The sequence below is a fragment of the Cavia porcellus genome, unplaced genomic scaffold (genome assembly GCF_034190915.1).
Source record: "Cavia porcellus strain 051 isolate PalLab524CR breed Dunkin Hartley unplaced genomic scaffold, mCavPor4.1 scaffold_20, whole genome shotgun sequence".
NCBI lineage: Eukaryota > Metazoa > Chordata > Mammalia > Rodentia > Caviidae > Cavia > Cavia porcellus.
The window spans coordinates 21,157,829-21,173,964 of record NW_026947503.1 but is presented as its reverse complement, the minus strand read 5'-3'; the positions used below and the strand labels follow the sequence as shown (position 1 = coordinate 21,173,964).

General features: G+C 32.7%; 1 protein-coding gene across 20 annotated transcripts in view; it reads right to left on the bottom strand.

Moving 5' to 3' along the window:
* The window catches only part of Pign (phosphatidylinositol glycan anchor biosynthesis class N), a 132,334-nt gene that overhangs the window by 89,618 nt on the left and 26,580 nt on the right, over positions 1-16,136 (bottom strand). For all 20 annotated transcript variants that reach the window (XR_010041383.1, XR_010041377.1, XR_010041375.1 and 17 more), the window contains 8 exons: positions 14,338-14,444; positions 12,479-12,603; positions 11,729-11,859; positions 10,573-10,689; positions 7,862-7,902; positions 4,050-4,109; positions 1,663-1,755; positions 877-932 (listed from right to left, as the gene is read on the bottom strand). Coding sequence is in view for 5 of the 20 variants with exons in the window: in XM_063231519.1 (XP_063087589.1) it covers positions 877-932; positions 1,663-1,755; positions 4,050-4,109; positions 7,862-7,902; positions 10,573-10,689; positions 11,729-11,859; positions 12,479-12,603; positions 14,338-14,444 (730 nt within the window). In the remaining 15 variants the exon portion in view is untranslated. The remainder of the gene's footprint in view (positions 1-876; positions 933-1,662; positions 1,756-4,049; positions 4,110-7,861; positions 7,903-10,572; positions 10,690-11,728; positions 11,860-12,478; positions 12,604-14,337; positions 14,445-16,136) is intronic.

Here is a 16,136-nt window from a genome sequence, read left to right as displayed (position 1 = left end):
GTCTGTACTGCCAAAGAATAAAAAAACTCCCTGAAGATAAAGACTTTATCCTGTTCACTGCTCTATCTACAATACAGAGAGAAGTCAAGAAATATATATTTCTTAAGAAAAATGAAAACACATATTTCTCAAACCAACTCCAATAACAAATTTCAACTCTACTATATTACTAATAGAAAATATGAATTAGCATAAAAGAACTATACAGAACTATAGGTATAATATGCTAATGATATAGTTCATGTAATTAATTTTATATGACTAGCACTTGCAGCATCCTAATTTTACTTTATGTTTGCTTGCTTATACATCCATATATATAGGCATATATAAGCAAACTCAGATATACACTCATTAAGAAGGCAATACAATATCTAAAACTTTCTAGTTCATGAATATTGCACCAACGTTTTATGACTTGTCAAAAATATTTCAACACATCTTTAAGACTCATAAATAAAATAATCTCTATTTTGATCAATAGCAAAGACTCTATAAACAAATGTGGACCTCAAGAAAGTTGAGTACCAATTATGCCAAGCTACATATAGTCAGTAGCATTAAACTATGTCTATGACTCAGATCTGCTCTTTGCTGACTTAAGGAGAAACACAGAGAGCTAAGGAGTCATAACCCATACTTTCTTGCCAACCAGTAAAGTCCTGCTGAAGTCATCTTCTTAATTTTCCTCACATTATCTCTGTCCCTCCATCTATTCTTCCAGACATTAAAAAGTATCTAGAATGTGGCTCACTACTTAACAAAAGTAACAGAAAAAGACTTCAATTTGGAGTTTGCACCAATATATTCAAAAAGGCAGTTTACAAAAACAAAACCATCCTTTTTAAAATTGATTAAAAAATAAATATGACTTACTTAAATGGTGTAAACAAAAATGGTAAAGTAGTTTCTTTTTTCTGAGTCATTTTCACCTGGGAACCAAGCATGAAAATATTTTAGAGTATTAAATTAACAAAAAAGAATTTCATTTTGAAATATAAATATCTATTAAAATGGTTATTCAGAGGTAGTGAACTACTTTAAAAATAAATGGTATTTTGTGTTACTATATTTTTTCATAAATAAAGAAAAACTGAATACTATTTTACTAGCTCAAGAAGCTGAGAACTGGGCATATCAATCCTGCAAAATAACATACTGTAATGTAATTAAAACTATTTTTTTAACTCCTTGAAAACAAATAGAGCAAAGATTTAGTCAAAGAATCATTTTTTTTTCAAGTTCCTAATGTACCTAACAACATACATGGAATAAGAAGAAATGTTGTGATCTTTAGTAATACTTCTATGGGACAAATTCCAATCAATAAAAACTTATTAAACTATAGTCTTTATAAGTTGAAGCCAATGTAACTAATAGAGCCTGTATTCCAGAAATGTGAAACTTTACGACTCCAGGCAAATATAAAAATCTAAAGATAATAAATTATAGAAAATGTACTAAAACAAGAAACAAAGTGTTTTTATCTGGGGCTGTGGATTTAGCTCAGCGGCATAAGCACCTGCCTTGCTAGCAGGCGGTCGTGAGTTCGATCCCCGATACCGATAAAAATGAAAAAGACAAAAAAAAAAAAGTATTTTTATCTACCATATTCAATTTTTAAATTATACTGTTTGTTTTTGCATCTTTTTTTTTTTTTACCTTGAACTGTTCAAGCATCTGTACTGCATTTGTAAATATGCTCTCTGCTTTAAAGAGGTCAGTGTTGTTCAGATAATCCATAGGCAAGATTCCCTGTAAATAATAAATATTGAAATTCTAGTTTAGTATTAGGGTTAATTTATGTCAGAGTATTCTTGTAAGATGAAATAGATTTAAGAGGAACAACAAAGGTAAGACATACAGACAAATCACTGGATTAAATGAAGAATCTTTTTAAAATCATAACTAAAAGATGTTCTACAATTTTTATCACAAAATGAGTATAAAAACAATAGCATAACTTAAATTCAAACAGGATAATTTAAAACCTAACACTGTCGAGAGATTATCTCTATGGTCTGGAACACAGAAGCCCCCAAAAGGCCCATGAGTTAAAAGCTTGGCACTATTAGGAGGCTATGGGAATTTTAAGAGGTGGGGCCTAGGGAGAGGTCTTCAGTTCACTGGAGGTATGCTGTCAAAGGAGATTATGAGTCTAAGCTTTTCTTTCCTCTTTTTAATGCCTTGACCATAAGATGAGAAGTTTGGCTCTACCATGCATCCTACCATAGTGGATATCCATGAACTGAAGCCTCTAAAACTTTAAGGCAAAACAAACCATTTCTCTTTATAAGTTGATTACCTCAGGTATCTGTTATAATGAAAAAAAAACCTAACAAACATATACCATGTGCTAAGCCACGAACTAAGTATTTTACATACATGCATACACACACACACAAATAAAAATAACTGTAATGGGCTACAGTTAGCATACTTAAGGAAAAAATACATATGTGATCAACAAATATTAAACATTTAAATTCAAATATCACTACATAAAAGATATACTGCCATTAATTCCTTCCCTAAAAGTACCTGGCCTTGCTTCAAACACAGTTACTGCACCTTGTTACTTTCCAAACAGTTATGGAAGTTCACTTTCATGAATATCTTTTTAGTTGTACTGCTTCAATGTCCTCAATAACTTCAAAACAATTACCTTTCATAATCACTTTGACTTTGAGGAAGAGCCAGAAGTCACACAGTGCCACACTGGATGAATAAGGTAGATGTGGACACCTTATTAAAACACTGTGATGTTTTTAAGGCGTTTCTATTGGATGAAACTTGGAAGCAGCATTAATTGAATTTTAATCATAAGTCCCAGAGAAACTCATGAAAGAGGATTTCCGAAAGTGCTTCAGAAAGTGGCAAGTGTTCCAGCGAGGGGGACTATTTACAGGGGTGGGGGTGGGGGTGGATGTGTTAAAAGCCATGTGTCATTACTGTAATTCATTTTAAAACTTTTAAACATTCACTATATATTTTGATCACATCTCATAGCATGAGTCTCCAAACAGGGGTTTTGCTCTCCCTTACTAAAGAATAGGCACATGCAGAATTTGACTGCTAAAGGTCAAAGAACAGAAACTGAAATGAGTAAAATGTTGTTCTACTCTTCTGTTGTTATCCTAAGCAGAATAGCTCTGCCATATGACCATGACTGTGGCTCATTCTTTGAAGTACCTAGAGCTGTCTTGGTTCCCGGTCATTTCAAAGACTTTGAGCACCCTGTGATTCACTAACCATATCTTTCCAATAAATTTCCTTTAAATAAGCTCATTCTCTATTGTTTTTCATCATTTGTATATCTAGACAACAAATACATAAATGACATGCATCTTAGAAAATAAAAAATTGAAGCCTTTAGAATATAGTTTATTAGAGTTTCCTGGCATGATAAAAGGAGAAGAACATAAGAAAAAGTAAAAGTGGCCTTTTTATTTAAAGGACCTGGAGAGGAGCCCATAGCCAGCAAGGATTTGGTGGGCTTTTTTTTGCCCGGATATGGGGGGTGGAGTATATGTGACCTTTAACAGCATGTGATGCTTAGGACAGGCACTGATGGTGTGACTGGAAGTTTCTTCACGCACACAGGAAAGAAACAAAAAAGTTGGAATCAGGGAAGAAGGAGGAAGTGACCATGAGGGTAATCAGCCCCGATTTGGCCTTCCACCATGTTGAACTACCGCTATAATGACCTGTAATTTATTCTACAGCAAAACTCTTTCATAGTTCAGTGGTAGAGTGAATACCTAGTATGCACAAGGACCTGAGGTTGATACCCAGAGAAAAAAGAAGAGAAGGAGGGAAGGAGATGAGACAGGAAAGGAAGGGAGGGGGAAGAGAGAAGAGATAGAAAGACAGCATAACAGAAGAACAGAACAGAAGAAAGAAGACAGGAAGGGTCAGGAGCAGAGGAAAGCAGAAGACAGAAAAGAAAAAACATACATTTCAAATGTAAAGTTTATACAGAAATAAATAGTAACTTTTTCAGTGCAACTTTTAATACTGAGTATTGATAATAAAATTTTATTCCTTACCACTGAATTAAGGGGAAAAGGGACTCCAATAAGGGAAGCCATCAATGGTGCAATATCAGCCTACAAGCAGAAAAATTAAACTCTGAGAAATCTACAGATACGGTATCACCCAAGAAATTAAATAATTATATTTTGAAATACAACCATAACTGATATAACTGTTTACCTTTATATCCAACAATATTTATCTCTAAAAATATTATTAGTTAAAGATGCAGGAACTTACAAAAAATAAATCTGAAACATAATCTTTAAGCGTTCTCAGTGTAAAACATACTAAAACAAAACTTACTTATCCTTTTGGCTAAAAACTTGACCATTATGTAAGTTTTTCATTATCATGTAAACAAATGCTTTAGTAATCTGAAAATACATAGCAACAGAAGACTTTAACTGGAGAAATGTGTATATTAACTAAGGAAAAAAAGTATCAGAAGGTAATTCAGCCAGCCATTGAATTCCAGGAAATAAAGAAACAAGGATCCCAAATACTATTCTGGATATCTCACAGTTCTTCACAAGAGTTGTTTATGTTTTCTGTCATCATTTTCTTATCCCCCATCACTCCTCAACCCAACTCCTTGTCATTCCATATCGTGCACTCCCAATGTGAACTAATAATCTACTTTTCTAAACAGTATTAACATTTTATCTTGGTCTGTATAATTTTTCAGGCATTAAAGTGGTCACAAGTCAGCATACCCAGTTTCAAATCCTTAGTTGCACTCTGAAACTATGGGTAGGATATTTAATTTCTCCTATGTGCCTATTATTTTATCAGTTAAAAAGATAAATGAGCTGCACATACCCATAATCTCAACACTCTGGGAGGCTGCAGTAAGAAGACTGCAAGTTCCAAGTCCAGCCTAAGCAATTTAATAACTTTGATCTTGTCTCAAAATTAAAAAAAAAAAAAAAAAAAAAAGAACTGGGGATATAGTTCAATGGAAAGGTTCTGGGTTCAGTCGAGAGAGACAGAGAAAGAGTTCATGGCCTCAGTCCTTTGCAGATTTTTTGCTAAGAGCCTAACTAGTAATTGCTTGTAGGAGGTTCCACAATTTCAAGGAAACCACGAATGTCTTCCATAATTTTTTTGGGGGGGGGGCAGGTTTACAAGTAGCCAATTCAAGAGCATTGTTTAGTTCCCCTTGCGGCGGACTGATTAGATAACCCATCTTCAGTAGATGCACCAGCATTCCTGTACCTTAACGGGTTACTGTACTAAGTGTAGCTATCTCAAGTGTTCTCAGTTTTGTTCTTCTTAAAGCCCTGGGATCCCTAAGATGCTGCTAAAATATTCTATACCATCTAAGACTTTATTAATACAATATTTTATTACATGAAATTATGTAACTGCAGATGACATAGCATTATTTTAGGTTTAAATTATACAAATAAGCTTTTATAAGCAATTTTCTGACAATATCTGGTGGTTTTCATAATTTATAGGTGCTCTAGGAACATAACCTCCACAATTTTTTTGGGTTCACTGTATCTCCAATCCCTTTTTATGTTATTCTGAGTCAAGGTCTCATTACATTGCCCAGGCTGGCCTCAAACTTGCAATTCCTCTGAGTAGCAGGAGTTATATAAGCACTAATCACATCTGGCATCAGGTGTTTTTACCAGAGCTGTGTGCACAGGGTGTCCCTCTGCCTAGAAAGTCTTTCTGCCACTATTGTATTGAAATTCCTGCTTATTCTTCAATTTTACCTCAATGCTCAGTTTCTCAGGGACACGTGACCACATAGTTTGTAAGATATATACATGTATGTGCTCATGTTCACAGGCTTCTTTTGAAGCATTTATTACAAGAATAATTTATTTGTGTGATAGTTTGATTAGCATCACCTCTCATCTCTGGTGAGATACATCTCTGATGTATTTGGTTTTACTCACCATATATCCTTTTAGCCCAAAATTTAGCATATTCCAGGCCTATCACAGTAGAAGGAAATGAATAAGTTCTCACATAATGCAAATCTGAGACAGGAGTATTAAGACAATAGACTTAGTATTCAGACAGCAATGGCTGAATCTGGTTCAGTTCCTGATTTTGGCCTGGTCTCCCTAGATATAAAAGATTTCCTTGTTTTGTGGCCTTCTAGCTATACCTGACCCTTTGAAGAGATTTTTAATAGTAAATTAATAAATTGATATTCTCATATATTGTGGAGGCTGCTTAACTGTCAGCTTGATATGCTTAGGAGCCACCTATATCTGGTATATCTGAGTGGATCCTGGCAGCATGACCTTGAGGTCTATTGGCCTTTCCTCTATGGCAATGTTTTCCTGCTCTGCTTCCTCAGTACAATGAGGTAAACAACATGTCTCTACCATACGCTTCTGCCATGATGTTCCTGCCTTAGAGCCAACCTACTATGGCAGACCGAATCCTCTGAAATCATAAGCCAAATTAAAGCTCTTTTCCTTTAAACTGTGGGTGTTGGATACTATGTCAGTGACCAGAAAATGTCACTTTCATTTATTTGGTATAATCCCAAAGCCTCATGTGCTTATAGAAGAGCTTTTTTTTTTGTCTTTTTCCTTTTTTTATCGGTACCAGGGATTGAACTCACGACTGCCTGCTTGCAAGGCAGGCGCTTATGTGGCTGAGCTAAATCCCCAGCCCCTAGAAGAGTTTTTTGAAGGTGGCTGGATCTAGGGTGTGTGAATGTGGATTAAGGGTGTAATACTTGAAATAGTCCACTAGTTGGTTAAGCATTGGTCTGGGTGTGGATTTGGGGAAGTTCCACCCTGGGTGTGGATGGCACCAACCAACAGGCTTATAGTTTGGATGGAATATAAAGGTAAAGAGGGAAGGCAGACTGGCTGCCCTGCCATAAACTATTTCTCCTCTGTGATGCCGCTTTGTCCTAACACACAGTCTTGGAGCAAGGTGACTCTGGCTAAAATCTCTATAAGCTGTAAGCCAAAACGAGCGTTTCCTCCTTTAACTTGTGGGTGTTGGGTAATGTGTCTCAGCAACAAGAAAAGTAACTAAGACACGTGGCTAACAAACATGCTTTCTAAGAGAAGAAAATATTCTTACTATGCCTATAAGAAACAAGTTTCTGCAACCACAGGCCTGAAAGTAAAAACCCTGACACTGGTTTGTCATTTCAGTAAGGAATGTCAACTTGTGCATGACCTGGAAAGCAAGATATTCCTGCCACTTTGGAAACTGTATACCAGTGATGTCATGCCTTCTACATATATTGATGATGGCTATTTAATTAGCATACCTTCAACGATTATTGTGTACTTAATATTTACAAATAGATAATGCTGCTAATCTAACTTTATTAGGTTGTCCACATTTTTTCCTATAATGATAGATTTCTAGCTGGATAATGTACGGTTTTATCATGTTTTCACCACTGAATGTGAAAAAATGTTGGTTAGGTAAAAATTAAAATATGGTTAAAAGTAAAATACGTGTTAAAAAGAAAACAGCAAGTGACATAAGAAAGTCTTAATAGCAGTTTTATTAGATTTGTAAATGGAGTATACACTGCAACCATGATGAAACATCACAGAAATTAAACAAGCATGCAAATTTCAATTAATGTAAAAGTTAATTAATTAGCCAGTATTATTTGTAGGGTATCTTCTTTTATTTTTACTTAGGTTTTAAACATTTTACACAAGAGAAATTAGTTGTGCTAAAAATATTTGCACTAAAAGTATTGTCCTTAGTAAAGTGAAATACTTTGAAAAATCTTTTGTCATTACTAATTACAATTATTTTTCATACTTTTATCTGAATTTACACGAGATAAAATTAAATGTCATTAAGTTGAAATGAATACCTGATTGACATCTCTCCTTTTCCATTCCTCCAATCCCCATTCTGAAAGACATAATCAGAAACAAAATCTGGTATTAAAATTTTTAAAAGCATGAATTATTTAGTTATTAGGAAAATGTATTACTTCACAGAAAAGGTAAGTATTGGAAACTTGACTTTTTAAAGCCAAGAATGAATTTGAAAAAGTACTTAAAAAGGCAAAGATACATATTTTTTAAAAATAACTTCAGGGCTAGGAATATAGCTCAGTGGCACAGCACCTGCCTGGCAAGCCTGAGGTTGTGAGTTTTATTCACCAAACCGAAATACTACTACTACTATTACAATAATAATGATTTTAAAAGAATAAACAAAAAATAAGTATTGGGTGTTTTTTGTGATTTTTAATCTTTTTAATTCCTCATTTGGAGATACATATTTCAAAACATCAAAACCTAAAACAGGAAAGATGTAAGTAAAAAAGCACACTGATAACAACTATCAGCGTGTTTCAGAAAGTTAGTAAGTTAATAGCAGAGTAGTTAATCCAAACTTTTTTTGGTGGGGGAATGGAAGCTGCTCGCAAAATATTTGAAGTTGTATCTGTGACTCTTCTACAGTTACTAGCTCTAATCGCACACTGAGACAGCTATTAAAATTGCCTTCAAAGGTAGCCATATTTTCCTCTCACTAAATATAAAACCAGAAACTTCAATAAACACTGATGAATACAACTAATAAACAGTAAACAAAACAAGTAATTATAAGAGACTGGGTCTTGATTTAATGGCTTTTAGATACACTATTAAAAAGATTCTAAAATACTTTTTATAATGCAATTTCTTTGTCAATATATTTTAAAAATATTTTCCTATTCTTACTGATCAGCTGCCAAACATTTAAAATAATCACTTGATGAGGAAAAAACTGCAATATTCATACAAGAAAACACAGACCAGTGATTCTTGAAGTCATGCAATTCTTATCATTTTGCTGAGAAACAAAATGTTAAAGTTTACTTAGTGTAAATATGTCATTTATCTTAGCTTCTACAGAGTCCACAAAAAAACAAAAACAAAAAAACTATCCACCAGGAAAAGAAAAACTTGTATAAATATTTTAAAATTATATTCATTAAGACATCATGAGATTAATGCAAGTTACCTTTGGCCTCTACAATCACAAAAGGCACTAAAGTGGTGGCTATTAGCTTCCAAGCATTTCTTAGTATGGCAAACTGCTGAAGTATGTATACATTGTTTGGTGAATGCTATTAAAACCCAAAGTAACTCATTTACCACAAAGCAGCCAGACAGCTACTTCAGCTAACAATTCTGGCAGTGCTCTGACTAACACTATTTAATGATTTAGCACTGCACTCAGAATTCAGTCCATGTTCCTCCCCATGGTTTTGATGACTCTCATGATCTATCTATTCCTCACCTCTCTAACCTCTCAATTCAGGATCTCTCCCTAACTCAAGTATTATCAGCCTTCTTTCTGTCTCCAGATAAACTAAGATATCAGCTTTCCTTCTGTCTTCAGATAAGCTAAGCTTTTTCCATTTAATTCCTCTGCCTGGAGTCCTTTTTCCCTCACCTTCACATGCATAGCTTCTCTCATCATCATTGTGAACAAATGCACTATTTGATTAATTTATGAAAAATAACTTACTCCATAAGGAAAAGTTCTGGGGTACTATAAATATTAAATATGTGTATTTGGGTAGTGATTACATGTGTATATATACAAGAACAAATCATTAAGCTACTATATATGTGTATATTTTATATAGTTAATGTATTTTACCTACTTTACTAAACATCATAAAATTTTAGGGCTGGGAGTGTGCTCAGCATGCGTGTGGCACTCGGAATGAACTACCACAAACAAAAGCAAAAACAAAATTCAGGAGCCCAGTGATAACTGTTATTTGTTTTTTTTTTCTTGTCTTTTTCCTTTTTACCGGTACCGGGGATCAAACTCACAACTGCCTGCTTGCAAGGCAGGCGCTTATGCCGCTGAGCTAAATCCCTAGCCCCTAACTGTTATTTGTTTTATAACATTACCCTATTTTCTTTCATGGCAGTAATTATAACAGTAACTTATTTATGATTGATTTTTATTTCAATTTTTTTTTTCTTTTTTGAGATGAGCATCTCACTAAGTCATCCAATCTGGCTTCAAACTCCTAAATTCAAGGCTCTTCAGCCTCCCAAGCACATGTATACCACCATGCCTGTTTATAGTGGTTTTAAAATTCTTAAGAGAGTGTTAAATTCTGAGAAAGCAAAGGACTATTCCAGAAGATATACGCATTAGATAAAAAGATAGATATGGTACCAAGATATCTGGTATACTGCTTTCTGTTTCGACTGGAAAGCTGAAATCAAATTTATAATTTACTTCTAAGAAACATTCTTATTTTATCTTTATTTAGTCTACCATATATTCAAATTAATTAAATTAGCAAAGTTAAAAATTTTGTGTCTAGACATTTAAAGAACTCTAAATAAATATTATTAGCAAGAGGATATTAGAAAATGTTTAGCAAATGACTACAAGAAAAAAACTCAAAAATTGACCCCTTGATTTGCACAGAAACAGTAGACATAAATATCAAAAAAGGATTTAAAATTGAAATTTGAAAAACGATTTTTAAAAATTAATTCTTAAATTTAATTTTACTTATATTTTCAAATATCTTTATAAAAACAAAGCAAACATTTATACCTTTCAAAAACTCATCATCAAAGTGCTGAGCTGATACTTTTTGGGGATACTTAATTCCTGCTCCCCAAGTTACCAAGGGAGTTAAAGTTTCTGAAGGATGACCAGCCCCATGGGAACCTACAAACAAGATATCATGAATAATAAGACAAATACATAAGAATTCTTAAATACATTATTTTAATATGTTGATCTATATATCATTAATTCTAGCCACTATATTCCCTAATACTTATAATGCTTCATAAAAAATTAGTTTGATAATATTCTTTTTTTTTTTTTAATTTTTTTTTTTTTTTTTGTCTTTTTCATTTTTATCGCTACCGGGGATCGAACTCACGACTGCCTGCTTGCAAGGCAGGTGCTTATGCCGCTGAGCTAAATCCCCAGCCCGATAATATTCTTATAAAATGTCAGAGTATCTACACCCAAAAGGCAAAAGCCAAAAACAAGCAAAACAACAAGAAAACAAACAAAACAGCAAAACTGTCTACTGAGTGATTCTAGTTAAAATAAAAATAACAATAAATGATAGAGGAGATGTCATTACTATAAGAGTAGCACCAAAAAATAAATAAATAAACAAACAAATGAGAGCTTAGAGGAAGTGGTGTGTGTCTCTGGAGAGAACAGCAAGGTCTGTGGACCCTTTTCACTCAGTCCACTGCAGGAGGGTAGCTGAAAGAAACCTTTTATGAAGTGGAACACAGACCCTACTAAATTCTATCTTGTGATTTGAGGGCCCAAACCTCAACTTTGTGATATTTTGCTCTCTGAATATTAGCACATTTGTGGTGGAAACCTCAGGGAGCACAAGCTTAGGAGGATACAATTTCGCAATCCTAGTTCCATTGTGAATACCATTTTAACATCACCCCTTTAATATACACGCTGCAAATTCTATGTAAATAACACATAGTTTATTTTTTCCTCCATATGATTTTCTACTTTTTCATTTATAAATGACAATACATTCTTTTTACAACTAGAGAAAGATTCTTAACGTAAGATCAGCCCTTTTCATACTACTATTTTAAATATGCGATTATTTTGTGCTAAAAACTTTATATTTAAGAAAACATCTAATCCTCTCAACATTATATTTGCAAATCATATTTACCATTACTTTAATTGTAAGGTACATATCACTTAGACTAACCCCAGTCTGTCATTCCATGGTCTGAGGTAAAGATAAATGCTGTTTTTCCATCATTTCTATAAAAATGTTTAAACATGGACACAATTTCTTTCACTCCATCATCAACTATTTTAATATTGTCCTTATATTCCCTGTTCATAAAGAAACAACAGAACAGATTAAGTTAATTTGGAGAAATTAAATTTATTCCACATAGACTCTTACATTAAAAATCAGGAATTTTAAGTGCTAGCAAAATTAATCTTTAATACATTAAAATCAGATCTTTAGATCATCAAAAATAGGTTTTTTTTCACTTTGGTGAAACAAAAGAACTTGAAATAGTTTTCAAAGATAATTAAAAGGACAAAACTGAAGAACACAGAATATATGTGCAAGATACCTTTCACTTTTTTAAATTCTAGTCTGGATAAATACATATGATATTTTTTAAAGGAAAAGTATTTTATTGATGCAATAGGGGGAGCACCTAAGATCTGAAGATTAGAGTGTCTCAGCAGAGGTTTTATCGTTATTATTATTTTTTTCCTTATACTGTTATAAGAAGTGGCTAAACTATAGTTGGGGTATAAATACATATGATTTTAATCACTCCTTCATAATACATATCATATAACTCAAAGCTTACTGTTTGTTACATTAATTATTTAAGATATTAGTTATGATGTTACAATTATAAAGAAGATATCACACTTTAAAATTCAAACAGTATCTACTGTTCTCAAAAAAATCAAACAGCATTAAAATTACCTTGAAGATGGTCGGTGAGCATGTCCATTTGTATCTATTCCTAACAAATGTAAGAAAAAAACTATTTTTTCTTCATTTATTTTAGAAAACAAAGACTGGTTGTTTCTGGCAGCATGAAAGAATTCCTATATATAATAAACCAATTAAAAAAAATTTAGTTCATTTACTTTAAGAAGCACTAGCTGATGAAAACATGTAATTAAATTTATCACTACAAAACTATCATTGTTCGTTTTGTCCTCCAAATCTAACAACAGAAAGTTATCAGCCCAAACATCTACTTTCAAATAAATCAGCTATTTTCTGTTACACTTAGGCCTAAGGTTCTAAAAAGGGGAACTTAACTTCATGAACATTTAAAATCATTTTTACTATATATTTAACTTAATAAAATACAACAGATCAGAGAAAATATTTTGGCAAGAACCAAAACCAAAAGATAGTAATAATAGGACAAAAAGAAATTATTAATTTCAAATATACTGGAACACTTCTCACTTCTATCTGCACCTCTTTAGTCCAACAATAATCTCTCATTTGGCTCATCATGAATGATCTCCTAACTAGTTCCTCTGCCCCAAGTAAAAGCTGTTCTTCACACAGTGTGAGAGAATAATAGAACTTAATGAAATACAGTTCAAAATTTATTAATTTTATTTGGATAAACTGGATTCATAAAACCATAAGATAAATGAGTTATCTGTACTCACAAATATATGAACATGTATTTAAATACTTACAGAGAATGTTTATAAATTATTTTAAATACGTCAAAAGACCATGCCAAAATATATAATTGTTAATATAAATGACTGTAATTATAGGGATATTAACTTATAACAAGAGATATTTAACTTTTTCATAAAGTGTAACACATTTGAGTATTTTTTTCAAAGAACTCAATTAATTGACCCCAACTTTCATATACATTCTACTTAGTCCCTGAGAAATTATAAATCTAGATGGTAAAGGCAAGTTAAAAAAAAGTATTAAATTTTAAATCTAATTGGAAAAGAACAGCAATAACAACATCTGACTTGAGATAAACTTATAATTTATTCCATAATTGGTAAAAATATTCATCTATGGAAAAAGTGCTATTCATTTACATGTCTTGCAATAGATACAAGGTTTGTGAAGTTATGAAATAAAATCTGGGAGAATTTAACACCTCCCTCATGCTAGATACCCACTGCATTTTGAACTTCTGGACACAAGATGTGAAATATGTTCCTAGCTTCTTTGCCCCCCAGCATTTAGTATACTTTGGCTCTACTTTCATACAGTGTCTCTATTCAAAGCACTCATTAATTTCTATACCCAGAAAATATTTATTATGTATCCTGGAGCCTGCTTGATGGGTATGATTCTCCATTTCTCCTTGAATAAAAAACACTGATCTTATGAGACATCTCAAAACTTAAAACCTACACATTTCCCACCTTTTCTTACAGTAATTCAGTAGGAGAGAAGTTTCTCTTTATCTTCATACTGTTGGCCTAAAACTGAAAATAATGGCGAGAACTCCAGCATTTTCTTAGATTGTGACATGACCGGGTAGATAAAACTCATGCTCTAACATAGAGAACAATTTCAGGACACTGAGTCTTATTGACTATATAGTGTTTTGGACTGTACCAATCTCTAGATGCCTACCATTGGCAAGAAAAAATAAACTTTTAAATAATTTTTTTTCCTACTATGCAGAGCCAAACCTAATCTAAATTAATGTATGTGTCTATGTACAACATAGGAAGTTTATACAAGCTGAAGGAACCTCATATATATTTACTAAGAAATTAGTTTCTGTACTTTAGGTAAATATGTGTTTTTTAGATTAACCATTTACTAGGACATACCTTAACATTATCAAAAACCCATGTATCCAGTTTTGTTGCATCATGGGCACCAAAATCCTCTCTTTGAGCATTATAACTGTATGTATAAACATGGTCTCCACTAGCACCTGAAAAAAAATTTGGGAAAAATTATTTTTTGGGCTTTTTTTGGTTTGTTTTTTGAGCTAGTGTCTCACTATGGCTGGCCATGAACTCACAATGTACCCAGGCTGGCCTTGAACCCACAACAATCCTCCTGCTTTAGCCTCCTGCATGTTAGGATTACAAGCATGCATCAACATATCTACCTAGAGAGCAATAATTTTTAAAAATATTTTAAACAATCATAAAACTCAAATAATCATTTAAAGATTTTTATGGAAAAAAAAGTAAAACAAAATTTCATACAAAATAATAGGAGAATAACATTGAGTAATGCCATCTTTAAAGTAATTACTCAGAGTACAAAACATGGGCATAAAAAAATTTTCCAAGCAATGTTAGCACAAACCTTTCCTTTCAGTGAACTAAGAGAAACTAGCAGTGTAACTATCTTGTATTTTTTTTTCTTTTCCCTTTTTTCATTTTACCTTTCTCCCATTCTAGTTCCTTTTTCTTCCCTTTTGGACAATTTCTTTCTTTTCCATAATATCTATTACACATTTGGGGCCTTTTTTACTTAAAGATTTATCCTTCACTTTTAAATTCTTTTCTTTCTTGCTTGCTTTTTTTTTTGAGACAGAGTCTTGCTACACTGTCAGGCTTGTCTTGAACTCCTAGGCTCCAAGCAATCCTCCTACCTCAGTATCCTGAGTGCTGGGGTACAGGTATGTGCCAACTATGTGTTCTATTTACAAATTTTTATAAGTAATCAGAAATTTTAAAATATCCTGGTTTTATGATAGGGAAAACAAAGGAATAATTAATATTTATTTATTTTATGTGCCACGAACCATACAATGTACTTCGACATGGTTTTTTTGTCCTCATAACATATTCTGATTTTATATTTACATTACATAAGTCAACTAACTTGCTAAAGTCTAAATTCTTTTTAAAATTTTATTTAAGGAGAAAAAGGAAAAAAAACAGAAAAAGGGAACAAGTTATACAGAATTTCAGAAAAAATAAACGGTAGGAAAGTAGTTAATAGATTACATATTGTTATCTTAGAAATAGTTGTTCAAGTTACAAAATTAAAGCATATAAAGTGGGCTTTCAAACAGTGAGACTGCAAACAGCTTTGTTCAATGATCGAACAAAACTCAGTAATATGGTCATCTATCTAATACACTTAAATATATATGCAGTTTTATCCTTTAGAGCACTTTCTTTTCCTCTCTTTTGTACAATGACAATTACACATTTTGGGTTTTATTACTCCCACAGTTCTTATTACTTTTTGTTGTAGAGAGTAAAACCAAATGTGACATAACAGATCAGAGTCAGTAAAATCAAAAGGATGGACATAATAGATAATGTAAAACCAAATACAAGGTGATCAACAATGGTTACCATACTGCCTCTTGCTATCTTAAAAAGAATTGCCTATATCATCATTTATAATAAAATTGAACAAAACAGTAAAGAATAAAACCAAAACACTGGAGACATTACAGGACTTTAAAAGAAGATAATAGTCAACCAGAATGGGTGTCATAATGAATCTTATTGTCTTCACAGTTGTTGCCTATACTTTCGAACTTGGTACTATCAAGCAAAGCAAAATAGAGGAAAATCAGTCAAAACAAGATGGCAAGGGCAATCAGGGTTTCAAATCAAGTTAATAGGAAATCAAAGTGGGTTACTATAATATATCC